At 40.0% G+C, this 20,157-nt stretch overlaps 1 protein-coding gene across 1 annotated transcript in view; it reads right to left on the reverse strand.

The window, feature by feature from the left end:
* Positions 1-1,048: 1,048 nt before the first annotated feature.
* ctdp1 (CTD (carboxy-terminal domain, RNA polymerase II, polypeptide A) phosphatase, subunit 1) overlaps positions 1,049-20,157 on the reverse strand; it is a 149,959-nt gene continuing 130,850 nt past the window's right edge. Inside the window, exon 13 of the mRNA XM_061931450.2 lies at positions 1,049-2,362. Coding sequence (XP_061787434.2) covers positions 2,215-2,362 — 148 coding nt within the window. The 3' untranslated portion in view covers positions 1,049-2,214. The remainder of the gene's footprint in view (positions 2,363-20,157) is intronic.

Genomic DNA, 20,157 nt, shown 5'->3' on the forward strand with positions numbered 1-20,157 from the left:
ATAGCGGTTATTTGCTTAGTGTTTTTATAGTAGGTTTTTATTGAGCTGACCGCTATAATAAAATCTATTTTCCTTTCAGGACTTTGTCATTTTTACATTGTATAGATTAATTCCTGATTCTTGAAGGACCCACGGTCACATTCTCGGTCGAACATTTCCATTAAAATGTGTCTTTTAATAGCCTGATGGCTGACTTTGCGCTGTTGCATTCAGGGTATAATCAAGCTGGCACCTGCCGGGGCCATTACACAGCCTGACAAGATGATGAGAGCCATAGAACAGATGGCAAGGCGGGCTATTGGTGGACACCTTAGAAGCAGCACCCTGACATCATTGTTCATAAAGAGACATGAAAACAACTCCTATTATTATGTTCCCTAAACTCATGCATATCTGAACACCTCCTCCTGTCTAATGACCCTGTCTGTCTTGAGCTGGCCTAACAGCTCAGCGATGGTCTTTGTGACAAAAGGAGCCATTAGGAGGGAGTCTCACCGTGTCGTACGGCGTGATTGCCACTGTCAGACTGCAGCAAAAAGCTAATGGATGGAGCATCACTGGGAAATAAATCTATAGCAACATTTTTGTTTTTAATATAAACATCTTTATTTAGACAAAGTAGCTCTCTTGGTATATCTAATCTATTTGTTTGTGACTAAAAAACACAACAAAACACGAGTACAAAGTGAAATAAGAACGTGAAATGACAGCTGTATTTAACACTGGAGCCAGGAGAAGGTTGATGTGAAAATGAAAAATATGATAACCCCAACATGATTATTTCTGATGTAGCTCAATGAGGGCACCTTTCAAAACAAAATGTCTATATATAATTTTTTTTTTTTTTAATTTAAGCTGATTTCTTTATACAAACATTATTTCAGACCTCCTAGAATGTTTTGTTGTAAATATGTTTTTCAGGGACTCTTGCTACACAGCTTTAAAATAAAGATACATTTGAATTATCTTTTTTTTATATATATATATACTGTATGTTGCTCAGTGCAGTGTTTTTTAACCACTAGAAGGCCGAAAAAGAGTACTTAGTTGTAATACACTTTTCCACCACTTGTGGCAGTGATGAGAGTATTAAACAAACAGAAGAAGTCTGGAGCTAAAGTCGTAGTGAAGTTTCTGAAGCGCAAAAAATATGACAAAAGTGGTCAAGCTGTATTTTCATTTGCACTTAAATTTTATTGACAGTTTAGTTACGAATCATGTATATTATTAATATTTATCATTAAATTAGTAAGAATTTATTCATTTTAGCACTGCAAAAATGAATGTGTATTTATTTTTCTTTTGCAGCACATTTGATATGTATTTTTGCAATCAGCCTGACCTAAGCCTTAATAACAATCTGTGTGATTAACACATGGTTTCACATCGGTTGACAAGGTTCATCCTGTTTTACTGTAAGTCGGTTAGATATAATTATTGAATATGATTAAAATCAAAAGTAAGATTACTATTTCAGAGTTAATATTTGAGTGGGTCCCTCTGTAGTGGCAAAGTTGGGCCCCGAGGTCAAAAATGTTAAGCACAAATATGCATTTTACCATTCATTAAGACACCTATTTGTGGTAAAAATACATCACAAGGATTTAGCAAATAAAGGTACATCAAATCAGTGCTAACAGGTGTAGTAAAAAAAAAACAACCTCTTAATAATGTTCATATTTTCACTTCAAATAGTCAATTTGTACCTCACTTCCTTCCAGCGGTAGAAGCTGCTGCGAAGAATGTCGCTTTTAAAACCACCAAGTATGAAAGATGATTGGCTCCAGTGTAATTTGTCCAAAAAAAGCTGAGAACAACAAGAAGGTCGGATTGAGTTAAAAGGTCAAAGTGCACGAAAAGCGTGTTTAAAAATAAAATAAAAATCACATGACATCGTCCTCTACTGTATGTACAAAATGATGTGAGAAGTCAAAAAAGTGAAATTTAGCTGCACAACTTCAAATTCTTTGGCATGAGCGGACACATTTAGAAGGTTTATCGCCACTTTATTCTAAATAAATAATTACAAAAAGTTAAAAGTATATTCATTTTTTTCCCCCTACCATTTATTTTCTTCACAATAAAATAATTGACGCCCGCCTGAAAAAAAAGAGAGGGCGATCATGACAAATATTAACGCTACGAAACACAGCAATACTGTACAGGACATTCATTCTTCTTTTAATAATAATTACAGCTTGTCAGCGTCCCACGTCACATAAAGTCATTAAGCTCCGCCTCCAACGCCGCTGCCATCTCGTCAGCCTCTGAGGAACTGCCATCCTCCTCCTCTTCTTCTTTAGAGGACTCGTCAGTCTTGTCCTCATCTTCCATGACATCATCGTGCCTTCGCTTGAGGCCCCTGCGTGGACAAGAAGCAACGTTTTAGAAAGGAGCTCTTCGCCAAACTCGTACGCTAACGGCAACTAGTCGAGAACCCTGACCTAACGGCTGGTATAATAACAACAGCATCCTTCAAATAGTCAAATCCAAACTGATTCTCACTTACATTGGAAGGAAAATGAGCTCCTGTGATGTCGTCTGCAAACAGGAAGTGGAGGAAAATGCGACGCTTTGATGTTCCCGGTAAATGCAAAAGGACGAAAACATACCCCGACAGGCAGGACAACAACAAAAGAAGGAAATCATCTGATGGTCGGAGCACAGCACGGCCCCTTAAGACTTACAATTAAAACACATGCACGCGCGCACACACTGAGCAAAGAAATTGAAACGAATTGAGAGAAGCTCCTCAGAAATAATTATTTTAAAAGTCCTCCCGCTAGCACACAACAATTAAAGTTAAAAGTTAAAGTACCAATGATTGTCACACACACACTAGGTGTGGCGAAATTATTCTCTGCATTTGACCCATCACCCTTGATCACCCCCTGGGAGGTGAGGGGAGCAGTGAGCAGCAGCGGTGGCCGCGCCCGGAAATCATTTTTTGTGATTTAACCCCCAATTCTAACCCTTGATGCTGAGTGCCAAGCAGGCAGGTAATGGGTCCCATTTTTATAGTCTTTGGTATAACTCGGACGGGGTTTGAACTCAGGGCGGACACCCTAACCACTAGGCCACTGAGTAGGTACAGGGAATACGAGTTAATTCTTATAAAATGCACTCTGCATTGCCAACGATATTTGTATACTTTTTTTTTTTTTGCAGTATACTCAAATATGGATGTGTTTATCAAAAACAAAAACATTCTAAAACCACAGTGCCATACTTTGATGCAGTGGTTCTCAAATGGGGGTACTTGAACGTATGCCAAGGGGTACGTGAGATTTTTTTTAAATATTCTAAAAAATAGCAACAATTCAAAAATCCTTTATAAATATAGTTATTGAATAATACTTCAACAAAATATGAATGTAAGTTCATAAACTGAACATCAAATCAAGTAGGCTATTGCATTCATTACAATGCAACAATGCAATAGTCAGTGTTGACAGCTAGATTTTTTGAGGACATGTTCCATAAATATTGATGTTAAAGATTTCTTTTTTTGTGAAGAAATATTTAGAATTAAGTTCCTGAATCCAGATGGATCTCTATTACAGTCCCCAAAGAGGGCACTTGATGATTATTTCTATGTGTAGAAATCTTTATTTATAATTGAATCACTTGTTTATTTTTCAACAAGTTTTTAGTTATTTTTATATCTTTTTTTCCCAAATAGTTCAAGAAATTAGCAATATTTTGCACTGTTATACAATTTAATAAATCAGAAACTGATGACATAGTGCTGTATTTGACTTCTTTATCTCTTTTTTTCAACCAGAAATGCTTTTCTCTGATTAGGGGGTACTTGAATTAAAAAAATGTTCAAAGGGGGTACATCACAGAAAACAGGTTGAGAACCACTGCTTTAATGAATGCGGCTGCACGTCCAATAGAAATAATTCAATAATCAATATTCAATAATAATGACGGCGGATTGACTTGACTAAACGTATTTGATGATTTTTCTATGTAATTCCTTGTTTTGTTGCTTACATCTCCTCTTTAAAAAAAACGTTTAAAAATATATTTTTTGAACCAAAAAGGAGACATGTACAGATTATCATACACATACAAAAACATTTCTTTTTTTCTGTATAAAAAGATATATACTGTACATACTATCCCAGTAAAAAATACAATTTGAAAGTTGTGTATAACTGTCGAGAAGCAATCGCATTCATTATAGGATGTGTTTATTTGAGCAGGTTTTGACTTGGATGGTAAATTGAGTCTTACTATTAATTGATAAGTGACATTATAAATGACTGGAGAGGAACAATCGCATACATTCTAGGACATCTGTTTGATTAAGTGGGTATGGACGCGGGTTTTGACTTGGTGGATTTTTTGCCAACTTTGTAGTGATTTTTTTTTTTTTAATGAATGTGATGTTGCAGAGAAGCATTTTTTGACTTTCTATTGATTTATTTGACAAAAGGGGATGCTAATATATAAAACTGGCATGGAGCAATCAACAGTTATAGAACACTTGTTTATTTGAATAAGTGTAGCATGGGTTTTGATTTTGATTTGATTATTTTGGAGTTGTTTAATGAAGTTCTTTCATAAAATGTGATGGGTATCATTACAGCATTCCTATAAGTGTGGTGTGGGTTTAGCTTTTGATTGGATTTTTTTTTTGTCTTAATTTATTTATTCTATAAAAGGTGGCTCTCTCATATACAACTGGCGAGGAGCAATCACATTAAATATTGGACATGTGTTTATTTGAATAACTGTGGTGTAAGCTTTGCTTTGGATTGGATTATTTTGTTGTCTTTTCATCAATTTGTTTATTAAAAGGTGACATTATCACATACAACTGGCAAGGAGCAATCACATTAGTTATAGGACACTTGTTTATTTGAATAAGTGTGGCGTAAAGCTATGCTACGACAGAGATGGCAAGAATGTGTGGATATCCTGCGACACTCAAAGCAGATGCATTTCCAACGATAAAGTCAAAGAAATCTCCCGCCAGACCCCCATTGAATCTGCCGGAGTGTGTGAGCAATTCAGGGACAAAGGACCTCGGTAGCACGGCAAGCAATGGCGGCAGTTTGTTCCCGCAGACGAGCGAGCTAAACCCCCTGGATGTCTTGGCTCACACCGTCCCTTATGCCACCGAAGATGATCAAGAGAAGAATATCGACCCTAGCTTCCTTGGCCTGCTGACATCAACTCCAAAACTGGACAGATCAGCTTTCAGGAAAAGAGCGCGGATGAGGGTACGTCTACAGAATATATTAATTGATGAAAATTGGGCTGTCTGCACTCTCAAAGTGCATGTTGTTGCCAAATGTATTTCATATGCTGTAAACCTAGTTCATAGTTGTTAGTTTCCTTTAATGCCAAACAAACACATACCAATCGTTGGTTAATAACTAATAACTTATAACTGGGATTTATATAGCGCTTTTCTAAGTACCCAAAGTCGCTTTACATGTTAGAAGGCGATCGCCGAATTCGTCCTCGCTTTCTCCCGTGTCGCTGGCTGTGGTGTCGTTTTCGTCGGTTTCGCTTGCATACGGTTCAAACCGATATGGCTCAATAGCTTCAGTTTCTTCTTCAATTTCGTTTTCGCTACCTGCCTCCACACTACAACCATCCGTTTCAATACATGCGTAATCTGTTGAATCGCTTAAGCCGCTGAAATCCGAGTCTGAATCCGAGCTAATGTCGCTATAGCTTGCTGTTCTATGCGCCATGTTTGTTTGAGTTGGCTTCACTATGTGACGTCACAGGAAAATGGACGGGTGTTGAGAAACGATGGTTAAAATCAGGCACTTTGAAGCTTTTTTTAGGGATATTGCGTGATGGGTAAAATTTTGAAAAGAACTTCGAAAAATAAAATAAGCCACTGGGAACTGATTTTTAATGGTTTTAACCCTTCTGAAATTATGATAATGTTCCCCTTTAAGGATATCTACTTGTGAATATCTTGGTCGGGTCCATACTTCCACCACAATGACTAGAAATGGAGTGTCCACTTGTCGGTAGAACAGGTTGCTCTAGCAGTAAACATGCCTTCCATCTTTCAAAATAAACCACTTGGGCTTCTCCTCCACCATCGAGGAGTTCTTTGCATCATGCTAATGAGGAGTGTAAGGGTCTACGTCTTATTGTTGAGGGGATCTGACACCAAACCCCTTCCCCTTCTCATTAGACCACAGTGCTGTCACACAGCCTCCCACCACAGCAGGACTGTGGTTTGGAGTTCATTAAAGGTTAGATGTCAGCTTGTATCAGACACCGATGCTCGCTGACGGGACAGGGCTCGGCGGACCCTCTGTAGATTTTACGTTGAAACGAGGGGCGAGTGTTAGAACAAGGCAACGAGGGGTTCCCGGCTTTGACAAGAAGCTTAATATATTGAAGGCTTGCTAGTCAGGAGGTTAATGGCAGGAGAGATTAACGATTATTTGGTGGAGATGTGAGAAAACAAGGCACCTTCCTTCCTTCAGTAATAGGATTTCTCCTATCGAGGCTATTTAATGGACCTGCTTGGGCAATTACAATGTGTATATAAACATGTAGAAGCAATTTAAATTAGAGAAAAAAAACAAAAAGGTATTATTTTTCCCCTTTTACATTGGGGGGAGACAATTGGCGGTGGTGTCAATAAACGTGTTATCTCCAATCTATTTATCTGTGAATCCCAACACTCACTGACACACACACAGACTCACCGCATCTACCTGACTTCATTTCTCACTCAGTTTATTACTTGAAATACAGTTCATACATCATATTTGACCATGTCTTAATATTGCCTTCCTTTTTCAATGGCAAGATGATCCTAGATTAGGGATGTCCCGATCCAGGTTTTTGCACTTCCGATCCGATACCGATATTGTTTTTGCACTTTCGATCCGATACCGATACTGACCGATACCGATACTGGCCTATCCGAGCATGTATTGAAGTTTAAAGTTATTTAGCCTACTTAGTTGTCAGAATCATGTTGAAAAGGGTTTTAGTACTCTTGATAACGACTAGCCAGCTGAATTAGGGGAGTTTGAATAATACACAATGGTTGGTAACAAGAAACTGACCTGTTTATTCAAGGTTAAACACAAAATAGACAAAATTATACATGACAAACAGAAATGGCATCCTTGAACTAGGGCTGGGCGATATGGCCTTTTTTAATATTGCAATATTTTAAGGCCATGTCACGATACACCATATATATGTGGATATTTTGCCTTAGCCTTGAATGAACACTTGATGCATATAATCACAGCAGTATGATGATTCTATGTGTCTACATTAAAACATTCTTCTTCATACTGCATTAATATATGCTACTTTTAAACTTTCATGCAGAGAAGGAAATCACAACTAAAAAAATCACTAATTTTTTCATACGGTGTTGATCTGGAAATGTTTGCCTACGCATTTTGATGGTGTGGACGTGTGGCACCGAATGGAGATAAGCGTCTCGACAGACGTTACAATATTTGAACAATGATGACGAAAACTGTTTTCTCTGTCGTGTCCGTGTGTCGAAAATTGTTATGCGCTTATTTTTTTATTTGATTTTGTGCGTGGCATAGATTTGCCGTGCGCAATTGCACAAGCGCGCACCTTAGAGGGAGCGTTGCTAGCACGGCTGCGCTAGCATCACAGCTAACGTTAGCCATGCTACCTCTCTGCTCGGGGGGGGGGGGGGGGGGGCGTATACGTATGTGACGTATGACGTGACAGTAATTTATATTTGCTTTTTAATTGTGTATTTTTATTTGTGTTTTAAATGTTATTTTTTAGTCTGTCCTTTGCCTCTATTTCTTTGTGGTGTACAGCCCTTTGTTTTTCAACTGTGCTTGTTTTTAAAGGGCTTTATAAATAAAGTTGGTATGGTATGGTATGGTATGTGACGTGTGTAAGAAGGTGCGCTTGCTGTCTGTGAGAGGGAGACACAGGAAAGACTGAGAAGAGCCTGTCGTGTAATGCCAGCAGCTAAAAGCAACTGCGTGAGAATCCACAGACCTGTGGATGTGTTGAAGGTGTGCTGGAAAATGCGGAACGGAAATAAGGGAGCAGCAGAAAAGTGGAACGTATTATTTAGATAGGTGCATTGGAAAACACGGACCGGAGTTTTAAAAAAAAAAACTGGATCGGCATTTTCCCATGCCTTGCCGATACGCATTTTTTGGCAAATATCGGCGGCCGATCCGATCCAAATATCGGATCAGGACATCCCTATCCTAGATTGTCCGTGTAGCACCCGCTACTTAATTGGAGACAGCTTTTAAAAAAAGGGGGGGGGGGAAGACTTCACTACACATCTTAAAATAAAGCCTGGGGGTAACGAAGCTGACTACTCATTAAATATTATAATGATTAGTTGAAAACTCGGATAATGAAGCGTACACCTACTCATTGGCTTTTAATTTCAGCGTAACAAACTCGACAACAAAGATGGCTTTATCATTTAGAAATTGTATTTTATACTGCAACTAGTGCTCAGTAGGTTGCTAGAAAAATATTATTTTCATTGATGTTAAGTATGCATCCTGCGTCCCTGATGCATTATCAGAAATGACGCAGTGAACTCACTCTCCTTGCTTCCCAAAGACGCTCCTTATTTTCCCCATGAAAATAATAGTGTTTAAAATACCGGTAACTAGTAGGGCTGCACACAAAAAATTATTGTCATACTTAGACTAAGACAAACTTTAATGATCCACAAGGGAAATTGTTCCACACAGTAGCTCAGCTACAAAGGATGAAAAGTGTAAGGATGGAAAGAATAATGCAGGTATAAAGTGTACCGTAGTAGCAATATAAAATATAACATATATGTAATATTTACATATTATATATACAGTATATGATATATTATATTTGTATAATATACAATGTATAACAATTACCATGTACATTGTTACAGTATATGTAACATCTGCAGCATAAAATAGAGAGTAGATCCAGCAGAAAATCTACATTATAAACAAAGAGAGGTAGCTAACATAGAAGCAGTCAGGTAATAGACAGATATCATCAACAAGAAAGTTTGATCATATTACGCCTATACTGGCTCACCTGCACTGGCTTCCTGTGCACTTAAGATGTGACTTTAAGGTTTTACTACTTACGTATAAAATACTACACGGTCTAGCTCCGTCCTATCTTGTCGATTGCATTGTACCATATGTCCCGGCAAGAAATCTGCGTTCGAAGAACTCCGGCTTATTAGTGATTCCCAGAGCCCCAAAAAAGTCTGCGGGCTATAGAGCGTTTTCTATTCGGGCTCCAGTACTATGGAATGCCCTCCCGGTAACAATTAGAGATGCTACCTCAGTAGAAGCATTTAAGTCCCATCTTAAAACTCATTTGTATACTCTAGCCTTTAAATAGCCCCCCTGTTAGACCAGTTGATCTGCCGTTTCTTTTCTTTTCTCCTCTGCTCCACTTTTCCTTGAGGGGGGGGCACAGGTCCGGTGGCCATGGATGAAGTGCTGGCTGTCCAGAGTCGGGACCCGGGGTGGACCGCTCGCCTGTGCATCGGCTGGGAACATCTCTGCGTTGCTGACCCGTCTCCGCTCGGGATGGTGTCCTGCTGGCCCCACTATGGACTGGACTCTTACTATTATGTTGGATCCACTATGGACTGGACTCTCACAATATTATGTCAGACCCACTCGACATCCATTGCTTTCGGTCTCCCCTAGAGGGGGGGGGGGTTACCCACATATGCGGTCCTCTCCAAGGTTTCTCATAGTCATTCACATCGACGTCCCACTGGGGTGAGTTTTTCCTTGCCCGTATGTGGGCTTTGTACCGAGGATGTCGTTGTGGCATGTGCAGCCCTTTGAGACACTTGTGATTTAGGGCTATATAAATAAACATTGATGATGATCTATTGCTGTATGGTGAGTTATACGAATTGCGAGTCTTATTTACCCCGATTCTATGCATGTCCGATATCTGACATATGCAGTCTCCGACTCTGCTTAGTAAGACTGAACTAAGTTGTGTGAAAGATAGCTTAAGGCATCAATTTAGCCGAAGTACGCCAGCTAAAGCTTGTCAGTCCGGTAAACTTAGAAAGAGATTGGCACATGTGAAGTTATTGGATCAATAACTCATTATACCCATGTGCAACTTTCTAAACGCCACATAATCCTCACAAAATGCTCGTCTTTTTGAGGAAGCTTGATACATTTGGTGCCGTTTCGTTGCTATTGCTGCGATTTTGACTGTTCCAGTCGTTTACATAAAAAATAAGTCTTTGTGTTTATCAGCACTTTGCCTGTCCTTGCTTTTAAATGGACAAAAGCTCAATAAGAGTTATTATTTTGTAACAATCTAATGAGCAACACAGTTACAGTATAAATACATATTTATGAATGAAGTAGTCATCTTATTTGTTAGTTAGCTGTGCATGCCTAAACATATCTCAAGCAGTATTTTAAAGCCCATTGCAAAATTATAGCCACTGAATATGCTTCATAATTCGATTAGCCAACCAATATTCAAGACAGTCGACGACTATTTGACTATTTAAACAGTCGTTAGTTTCAGCCTCACTAACTAGCAAAATAAACCAGACAATCGCTGTTTTGCTCAGACCTATACACCTGTACGGAGTATCGCAACAGGCTACCAAAACGACTCGCCAGTCACTATGGATTTCATTTCAACAATAATACAAACATCATTGTAAATAAACCAACGTTTCAACTGCTTTATACTGTGCTCTTTCGTGTGGTATTTTAACGTTTGGATTTATTTATTATTTTTTTCAAATTAGGGACCCATTGAATTACCCAGGAACCCACACAAATCAATGCCTGTGGTTCCTGGAGACTCACTTTATTAAAAACCTAACAACATCACTGCTCAATTAATCATTTGTTCATTTTAAAACAAGGACAAGCAAAGTGCTAATAAAAACTGGTACCAAACACAGGACAGTCAAAAATAGCAGTAATAACAGACAAAACAACAAAGCTGTATAATTCCTCAAAGCTCCAGATGTATATTGGTACATTGTGAATTGAGATATTTACATAGAAAGATTTTGCAAATGTTAATTTACATACTTGAATTGATTTCAAACGATGCCCGTGACACGACAGTAAAGGGCTGATCTAACTTGCAGAGAAAATCCCAGATCACATGTATGTATATATCTATGATTTATGTATATACAAGTTCATTAAGTTTGTACATAGAGTGAACAGGTAGTTCTAGCTCAGAGTAATTTATGATTTAAAGAAAAGGGGTGGGATTAAATAAGTGTAAACTTCTTCTCACTCCTTTTCAAATATGTAAAATTTAAAAAAAATTTAAAAATAAAAAAGAAAGTCCAATGCTCATTTGTTTTAGTTTTTTATTCTCCATTGTTTTAATTTTGTTATAATGGCTGTTAAGGCTATAGCACTGTATTGGATCAGGCTTGCTCTTGTTTTTATGCATATTTGAAGTACAAATATTTCAATCAATCAATCAATAAAAAAAACAGAAAAGTCATTGATGTCTTCATTCATCCTTTATGAGATGAATAACAGTTTGTCCTTTTTTTAATAAGGTTCAAGATGTTTGACAGGATTCCTCTCCCTTATACTTTCCGTCCATCCATCCATTTTCTACCGCTTGTCCCTTTCGGTGTCGCGGGGGGTGCTGGAGCCTATCTCAGCTGCATTCGGGCAGAAGGCGGGGGTACACCCTGGACAAGTCGCCACCTCTTCCTTTGTAAACACTTAAGTTCCAACAGTTTCTTAGAGTGGATCGTTTTATTACATTGCTGGATTTCTTTGCTCAATCCATTTCATAATTTCGTAGTCAGTGAAGAAAAATCCATATATTAGACCAGGGGTCGGCAACCTTTACCACTCAAAGAGCCATTTTGACCAGTTTCACAAATTAAAGAAAACAATGGGAGCCACAAAACTCTTTTGAAATTTAAAATGAAATAACACTGCATACAAAGTTTTTTTTTTTGCTTTGTGCTATGTATAAACCAGGGGTCTCAGACACGCGGCCCGCACCTTAATATGAAAATTTAATGTTAGTGCGGCCCGCAAATTTTATATGAATGGCGCTTGACAACGTCACACTTGCCAACCCTCCCGATTTTACCGGGATATACCCAAAATTCAAGTCCACTTTTCCCTCGAATGTCTGCTGATTTTCACTCAAGCAACAATAATAAGGGCGTACCGTGATGACACGGCAATTAGCGCCCTCTGCAACCAGCCGTAACAGCGTGCCAGTCCAGTTACATGTTGTATGCAGCTTCTGCTTGCACACGTAAGTGACAGAAAGGCATACTTGGTCCACAGCCATACAGGTTACACTGACGGTGGCGATATAAAAAACTTTAATACTCTTACTAATATGCGCCACACTGTGAATCCACACCAAACAAGAATGACAAACACATTTTGGGAGAACATCTGCACCGGGGGGGGGTTTGATGTGTGGGGGGGCAGGTTTGGTGGTAGCGGGGTTTGGTGGTAGCGGGGGTGTCTAATGTAGCCCGGAAGAGTTAGGGATGCATGGGATTCTGGGTATTTGTTCTGTTGTGTTTATGTTGTGTTACAGTGCGGATGTTCTCCCGAAATGTGTTTGTCATTCTTGTTTGGTGTGGATTCACAGTGTGGCGCACATTTGTAACAGTGTTAAAGTTGTTTATATCGCCACCATCAGTGTAACATGTATGGCTGTGGACCAAGTACGCCTTGCTGTCACTTACGTGTGCAAGCAGAATCTGCATACAACATGTACCTGGATTGGCACGCTGTTACTGCTGGTTGTAGAGGACGCTAAATGCTGTGTCATCACAGCATGCCCATTATTGTTGATAGGGTGAAAATCGGAGAATACATTTCCCCGGGAGATTACAGGGAGAGGCACTGAAATCCAGAAGTCTCCCGGTTAAATCGGAAGGGTCGGCAAGTGTGCAGCTGAGCCGCATCAGAGTGGTCAAAGACCGGAGCTGCGGGTTGCCGACCCTTGTATTAGACGCATCTTTGTATAAACCACAGGGTGCAGATGCGGAAATAGCTACTCAGTGGCCTAGTGGTTAGAGTGTGCGCCCTGAGATCGGTAGGTTGTGAGTTCAAACATCGGCCGAGTCATACCAAAGACTGTAAAAAATGGGACCCATTACCTCCCTGCTTGGCACTCAGCATCAAAGGTTGGAATTGGGGGTTAAATGACCAAAATTGATTCCCGGGCGCGGCCACCGCTGCTGCCCACTGCTCCCCTCACCTCCTAGGGGGTGATCATCAAGGGTGATGGGTCAAATGCAGAGAATAAATTTGCCACACCTAGTGTGTGTGTGTGTGACAATCATTGGTACTTGAACTTTTAAAATACGGTATATAAACAAAGTTTAGCTGGTGGACTTTGCCTATAATGACAGTTCAACTTCTATTTCACACAACTTTGTCTCTCCATTTTTAGCCAGCTAGCTAAAAAGCTAACTATTTTACTGAGCAGAGTCGGAGACCATATCCTCCAGATGCCTGCGCTTTAAGGGGACGGTGTGGTGCAGTTGAGAGAGTGGCCGTGCCAGCAACCTGAGGGTTCCTGGTTCAAGCCACAGCTTCTACCAACCTAGTCACATCCGTTGTGTCCTTGAGCAAGACACTCCGCCCTTGCTCCTGATGGGTTGTGATTAGTGTGTGAATGGGTGAATGTGGAAATAGTGTCAAAGCGCTTTGAATACCTTGAAGGTAGAAAAGCGCTATACAAGTATAACCCATAACTAAGGGTGTAACGGTACGTGTATTTGTATTGAACCGCTTCGGTACGGGGGGTTCGGTTCGGTTCGGAGGTGTACCGAACGAGTTTCCACACGAACATATTAAGTAGCGCACTGCACGGACGGACATAAGTAGCGTACCGCACGTTGTGTAAACAATGCACACCGAGGCACAACACACGGCATGCTGGTGTAACGCAGATGTCAAATACATACTTTTGCGAGACTATTAGGAGCGCGCAGCTCTCCCTAGTCACGTGACCGCCGCGGTTCAATCAGCTGTGCTTATAAGCCGGTAGCAGGAAGTGGTTAGTAGACAGGACGTGAGGGGAGACCGATTGTATTTCTGCTCGAGGTAGGTTTTTATTCTCGTTTTCACCCATAATATTGTGCCTAAACTAAATGTCTATTTGTTAACTTTATAGAGCCGACTACCAGCGCCAGATTTTTTGTCATTAAGCTGTGTGTGACTGTAGAAGTGGAGTTGGTGAGTCCATGTTTATGAAAATAGCACCTCTAGCATTAATCTTTTTTCCATTGTTTCATTGCAACAGTCTTTGTGGCATATTTGTCAATCGTCCATATACAAGGTCTATGACTTGAACCAATGATAACTATTGTATATTGAATGTACTTTTGAATGTGTTTGATAATAAGCACGTTTAGTGCACTGACCGAATTGTATAGGTCATATTTATGCTGCTAATGGTTATTTTAGCACTTTATTGCATATTGCGATTCTGACATGTATGTTGATTTATATTGTACAATATTAAGGAAAAAACTAGAACCTGTTCTGAATACTTTATAATGCAATTAGTGTTATTTAATGAAGATATTTGATTTGTGTACACATTGATTTATAAGGATGGTTCTGGTTCTTACAAAGGCCAGACTTCTCTTTATGATGGCGAGCTAAGGAAAAAAAAGCATCTCGTCCAAGGATCATTCTTTGGAGATTCCAGCCAGGAACCCCACCACCTGTTCTGTCTGGGCTGGTAGGAGGCTCTCGAGCCAACCCTTCTACACATTTTCACCCTTAACCGCAGCACATGGACTGTACTGCTTTAATCTCCAAAACCTTTCTCCAAGAACTCTATTATCTGAGCTGAGATTTAAACAAGATCCAGAGACACTAAATAATTGAATTGGAACACAGTGCTATTTCTATTTTTGGGCAGAATTATTATAGTGTTCACAACGTTAAAGGGGAACATTATCACAATTTCAGAAGGGTTAAAACCATTAAAAATCAGTTCCCAGTGGCTTATTTTATTTTTCGAAGTTTTTTTCAAAAAAAAAAAATCACACAATCACACAATATCCCTAAAAAAAGCTTCAAAGTGCCTGATTTTAACCATCGTTATATACACTCGTCCATTTTCCTGTGACGTCACATAGTGAAGCCAACACAAACAAACATGGTGCATAGAACAGCAAGCTATAGCGACATTAGCTCGGATTCAGACTCGGATTTCAGCGGCTTAAGCGATTCAACAGATTACGCATGTATTGAAACGGATGGTTGTATTGTGGAGGCAGGTAGCAAAAACGAAATTGAAGAAGAAACTGAAGCTATTGAGCCATATCGGTTTGAACCGTATGCAAGCGAAACCGAGGAAAACGACACGACAGCCAGCGACACGGGAGAAAGCGAGGACGAATTCGGCGATCGCCTTCTAACCAACGATTGGTATGTGTTTGTTTGGCATTAAAGGAAACTAACAACTATGAACTAGGTTTACAGCATATGAAATACATTTGGCAACAACATGCACTTTGAGAGTGCAGACAGCCCAATTTTCATCAATTAATATATTCTGTAGACATACCCTCATGTCAGCAGGCCAGGGAAGCTAGGGTCGACATTCTTCTCTTGATCATCTTCTGTGGCATAAGGGACGGTGTGAGCCAAGACATCCAGGGGGTTTAGCTCGCTTGTCTGCGGGAACAAACTGCCGCCATTGCTTGCCGGGCTACCGAGGTCCTTTGTCCCTGAATTGCTCACACACTCCGGCAGATTCAATGGGGGTCTGGCGGCAGATTTCTTTGACTTTATCGTTGGAAATGCATCTGCTTTGAGTGTCGCAGGATATCCACACATTCTTGCCATCTCTGTCGTAGCATAGCTTTCGTCGGTAAAGTGTGCGGAACAAACGTCCAATTTCTTGCCACTTTCGCATCTTTGGGCCACTGGTGCAACTTGAATCCGTCCCTGTTCGTGTTGTTACACCCTCCGACAACACACCGACAAGGCATGATGTCTCCAAGGTAAGGAAAACAGTCGAAAAAACGGAAAATAACAGAGCTGATTTGACTCGATGTTAGAGAAAATGGCGGGTTGCTTCCCGATGTGACGTCACATTGTGACGTCATCGCTCCGAGAGCGAATATTAGAAAGGCGTTTAATTCGCCAAAATTCACCCATTTACAGTTCGGAAATCGGTTAAAAAAATATATGGTCTTTTTTCTGCAACATCAAGGTATATATTGACGCTTACATAGGTCTGGTGATAATGTTCCCCTTTAAAAGGATAAAGCCATTGTTTCCAAATTTGGTAAATAAATAACCAAAAATTTTTTATTTTGTTGGTTTCTTACTGTGCCGAAAATGAACTGAACCGTGACCTCTAAACCGAGGTACGTACCGAACCGAGATTTTTGTGTACCGTTACACCCTTACCCATAACCCATTTAAATGTTCCCGCATCACAGACCATGAAAAGTAATGTCCGCTATATTAAATTAACAAATTATTTGTGTTATAGCTTTCAACAGCGCTTCTTGGACAGACACACTATTGTGGACAAACACAGGTCAGTAGCATTAAAGCAACAGACACACACAGAGTTGTGTTGCCAGTAATGCTTACTTACTAAAAGCCCTTTTAAAGAAATTAAATTTTAGCATCAATGCTTCAAATATACCATCGTGAGGCCACTAAAACAGAAACATATTTTTAAATTGTTGAAAAATATAATATGGGCATTTCATGAGGAAATTCAGCAATCAATAGTTCATCAATCATTTTAAACCTATTTGGGGATGTTCTCAACTCCGGTTTCCATGTCTGTGGTGGTTGCGGTTACTTTGATACAAGTTGTTTTGCTACATGCATGCCAGCGGGAATTGAGGGGTGAGTTCTGGAGGTATTTCTACTTAATTAGAAGCACACATGCTGTAAATGTGCCTCCATATTTTAAAATATGTACGCAATGTCACAACTATTCTATTATCGACACCATATCTCCGCTTAAATAGGATCGGCTGGTGGACGAGATGGATTTTAATTAAGGATTACACATGTGCGGCAAATTAAAAATGCTGCATTTACTATGCACTATGAACCCCGGCCACAAGGCTATGGAAATGATTATTAAAGGGGAACATGCTTTTGAACATGAAAAATCCAAACCAAAGCAAGAGAACAACTTACTTTGAAAGTCCTTCCTCCCCACTGTTCATGCCCTCCTGCCTCATCAGCCGTTTGAGGGGGCGGGCGGGGAAGAGGGAGAGAGAGAGCCGTGCTAAAAGCGTTTGCTCCACATCGCGCTAATTGCTTCGGCGCAAAAAAAGGTGGCTACTATATGTAATGAGGTACTCCTAACGAGGAGGCATTTCCATTTCGAGCTGCTTGTTCATACTATTAGTAATAGTTGTATAATTTTGAAACGCAATGGACTCAATGGTGCAAAACGACGTTTCCAACAGTCTTAGAATAGTCAACTATTCAATTAGGAAGAATCTGATTTTACTATCAACCAACAGTGTGACATTCTTCACTCATGGTGCTGCTCTAAGCTTAAAATTGCTGTTTGGCACATTATAACTTTGGCCCTTGGAGGCATAATGTTTGGGCACCCCTGTGCTACAGTGTCTATTACAAACCCCGTTTCCATATGAGTTGGGAAATTGTGTTAGATGTAAATATAAACGGAATACAATGATTTGCAAATCCTTTTCAACCCATATTCAGTTGAATATGCTACAAAGACAAGATATTTGATGTTCAAACTCATAAACTTTATTTTTTTTGCAAATAATAATAATTAACTTAGAATTTCATGGCTGCAACACGTGCCAAAGTAGTTGGGAAAGGGCATGTTCACCACTGTGTTACATGGCCTTTCCTTTTAACAACACTCAGTAAACGTTTGGGAACTGAGGAGACACATTTTTTAAGCTTCTCAGGTGGAATTCTTTCCCATTCTTGCTTGATGTACAGCTTAAGTTGTTCAACAGTCCGGGGGTCTCCGTTGTGGTATTTTAGGCTTCATAATGCGCCACACATTTTCAATGGGAGACAGGTCTGGACTACAGGAAGGCCAGTCTAGTACCCGCACTCTTTTACTATGAAGCCACGTTGATGTAACACGTGGCTTGGCATTGTCTTGCTGAAATAAGCAGGGGCGTCCAAGGTAACATTGCTTGGATGGCAACATATGTTGCTCCAAAACCTGTATGTACCTTTCAGCATTAATGGCGCCTTCACAGATGTGTAAGTTACCCATGTCTTGGGCACTAATACACCCCCATACAATCACAGATGCTGGCTTTTTAACTTTGCACCTATAACAATCCGGATGGTTCTTTTCTTCTTTGGTCCGGAGGACACGACGTCCACAGTTTCCAAAAACAATTTGAAATGTGGACGCGTCAGACCACAGACTTTGCATCAGTCCATCTTCGATGAGCTCAGGCCCAGCGAAGCCGACGGCGTTTCTGGGTGTTGTTGATAAACGGTTTTCGCCTTGCATAGGAGAGTTTTAACTTGCACTTACAGATGTAGCGACCAACTGTAGTTACTGACAGTGGGTTTCTGAAGTGTTCCTGAGCCCATGTGGTGATATCCTTTACACACTGATGCCGCTTGTTGATGCAGTACAGCCTGAGGGATCGAAGGTCACGGGCTTAGCTGCTTACGTGCAGTGATTTCTCCAGATTCTCTGAACCCTTTGATGATATTACGGACCGTAGATGGTGAAATCCCTAAATTCCTTGCAATAGCTGGTTGAGAAAGGTTTTTCTTAAACTGTTCAACAATTTGCTCACGCATTTGTTGACAACATGGTGAGCCTCGCCCCATCCTTGTTTGTGAATGACTGAGCATTTCATGGAATCTACTTTTATACCCAATCATGGCATCCACCTGTTCCCAATTAGCCTGCACACCTGTGGGATGTTCCAAATAAGTGTTTGATGAGCATTCCTCAACTTTATCAGTATTTATTGCCACCTTTCCCAACTTCTTTGTCACGTGTTGCTGGCATCAAATTCTAAAGTTAATGATTATTTGCAAAAAAAATATGTTTATCAGTTTGAACATCAAATATGTTGTCTTTGTAGCATATTCAACTGAATATGGGTCGAAAATTATTTGCAAATCATTGTATTCTGTTTATATTTACATCTAACACAATTTCCCAACTCATATGGAAACAGGGTTTGTACAAGTACATGCCACATGCATATGAGACGATGACTTCATCTAACACAGCCTGCAATTCACCACCACAAATATATTACAGTCCTGATGGAAACACAGCAATAGTATTATTTACAGTCGTGGTCAAAAGTTTTCATACACTTGTAAAGAACATAATGTCATGGCTGTCTTGAGTTTCCAATAATTTCTACAACTCTTATTTTTTTGTGATAGAGTGATTGGAGCACATACTTGTTGGTCACAAAAAACATTCATGAAGTTTGGTTCTTTTATGAATTTATTATGGGTCTACTGAAAATGTGACCAAATGTGCTGGGTCAAAAGTATACATACAGCAATGTTAATATTTGGTTACATGTCCCTTGGCAAGTTTCACTGCAATAAGGCGCTTTTGGTAGCCATCCACAAGTTTCTGGTTGAATTGTTGACCACTCCTCTTGACAGAATTGGTGCAGGTCAGCTAAATTTGTTGGTTTTCTGACATTGACTTGTTTCTTCAGCACTGTTCACATGTTCTCAATGGGTTTTAAGTCAGGACTTTGGGAAGGCCATTCTAAAACATTAATTCTCGCCTGATTTAGCCATCCCTTTACCACTTTTGACGTGTGTTTGGGGTCATTGTCCTGTTGGAACACCCAACTGCGCCCAAGACCCAACCTCCGGGTTGGATTTTCGGTTGTCCTGAAGAATTTGGAGGTAATCCTCCTTTTTCATTGACCCATTTAGAGCACCACTTCCATTGGCAGCAAAACAGGCCCAGAGCATAATACTACCACCACCATGCTTGATGGTAGGTATTGGGGTGTATCTGGGATTAGATGCCTCACCTTTTCTCCTCCAAACATATTGCTGGGTATTGTGGCCAAAAGGCTCAATTTTTGTTTCATCTGACCACAGAGCTTTCCTTCAGAAGGTCTTATCTTTGTCCATGTGATCAGCAGCAAACTTTAGACTTAAGGTGTCGCTTCTGTAGCAAGGGCTTCCT

This window comes from Nerophis lumbriciformis, linkage group LG37 (genome assembly GCF_033978685.3).
Source record: "Nerophis lumbriciformis linkage group LG37, RoL_Nlum_v2.1, whole genome shotgun sequence".
Classification (NCBI taxonomy): domain Eukaryota; kingdom Metazoa; phylum Chordata; class Actinopteri; order Syngnathiformes; family Syngnathidae; genus Nerophis; species Nerophis lumbriciformis.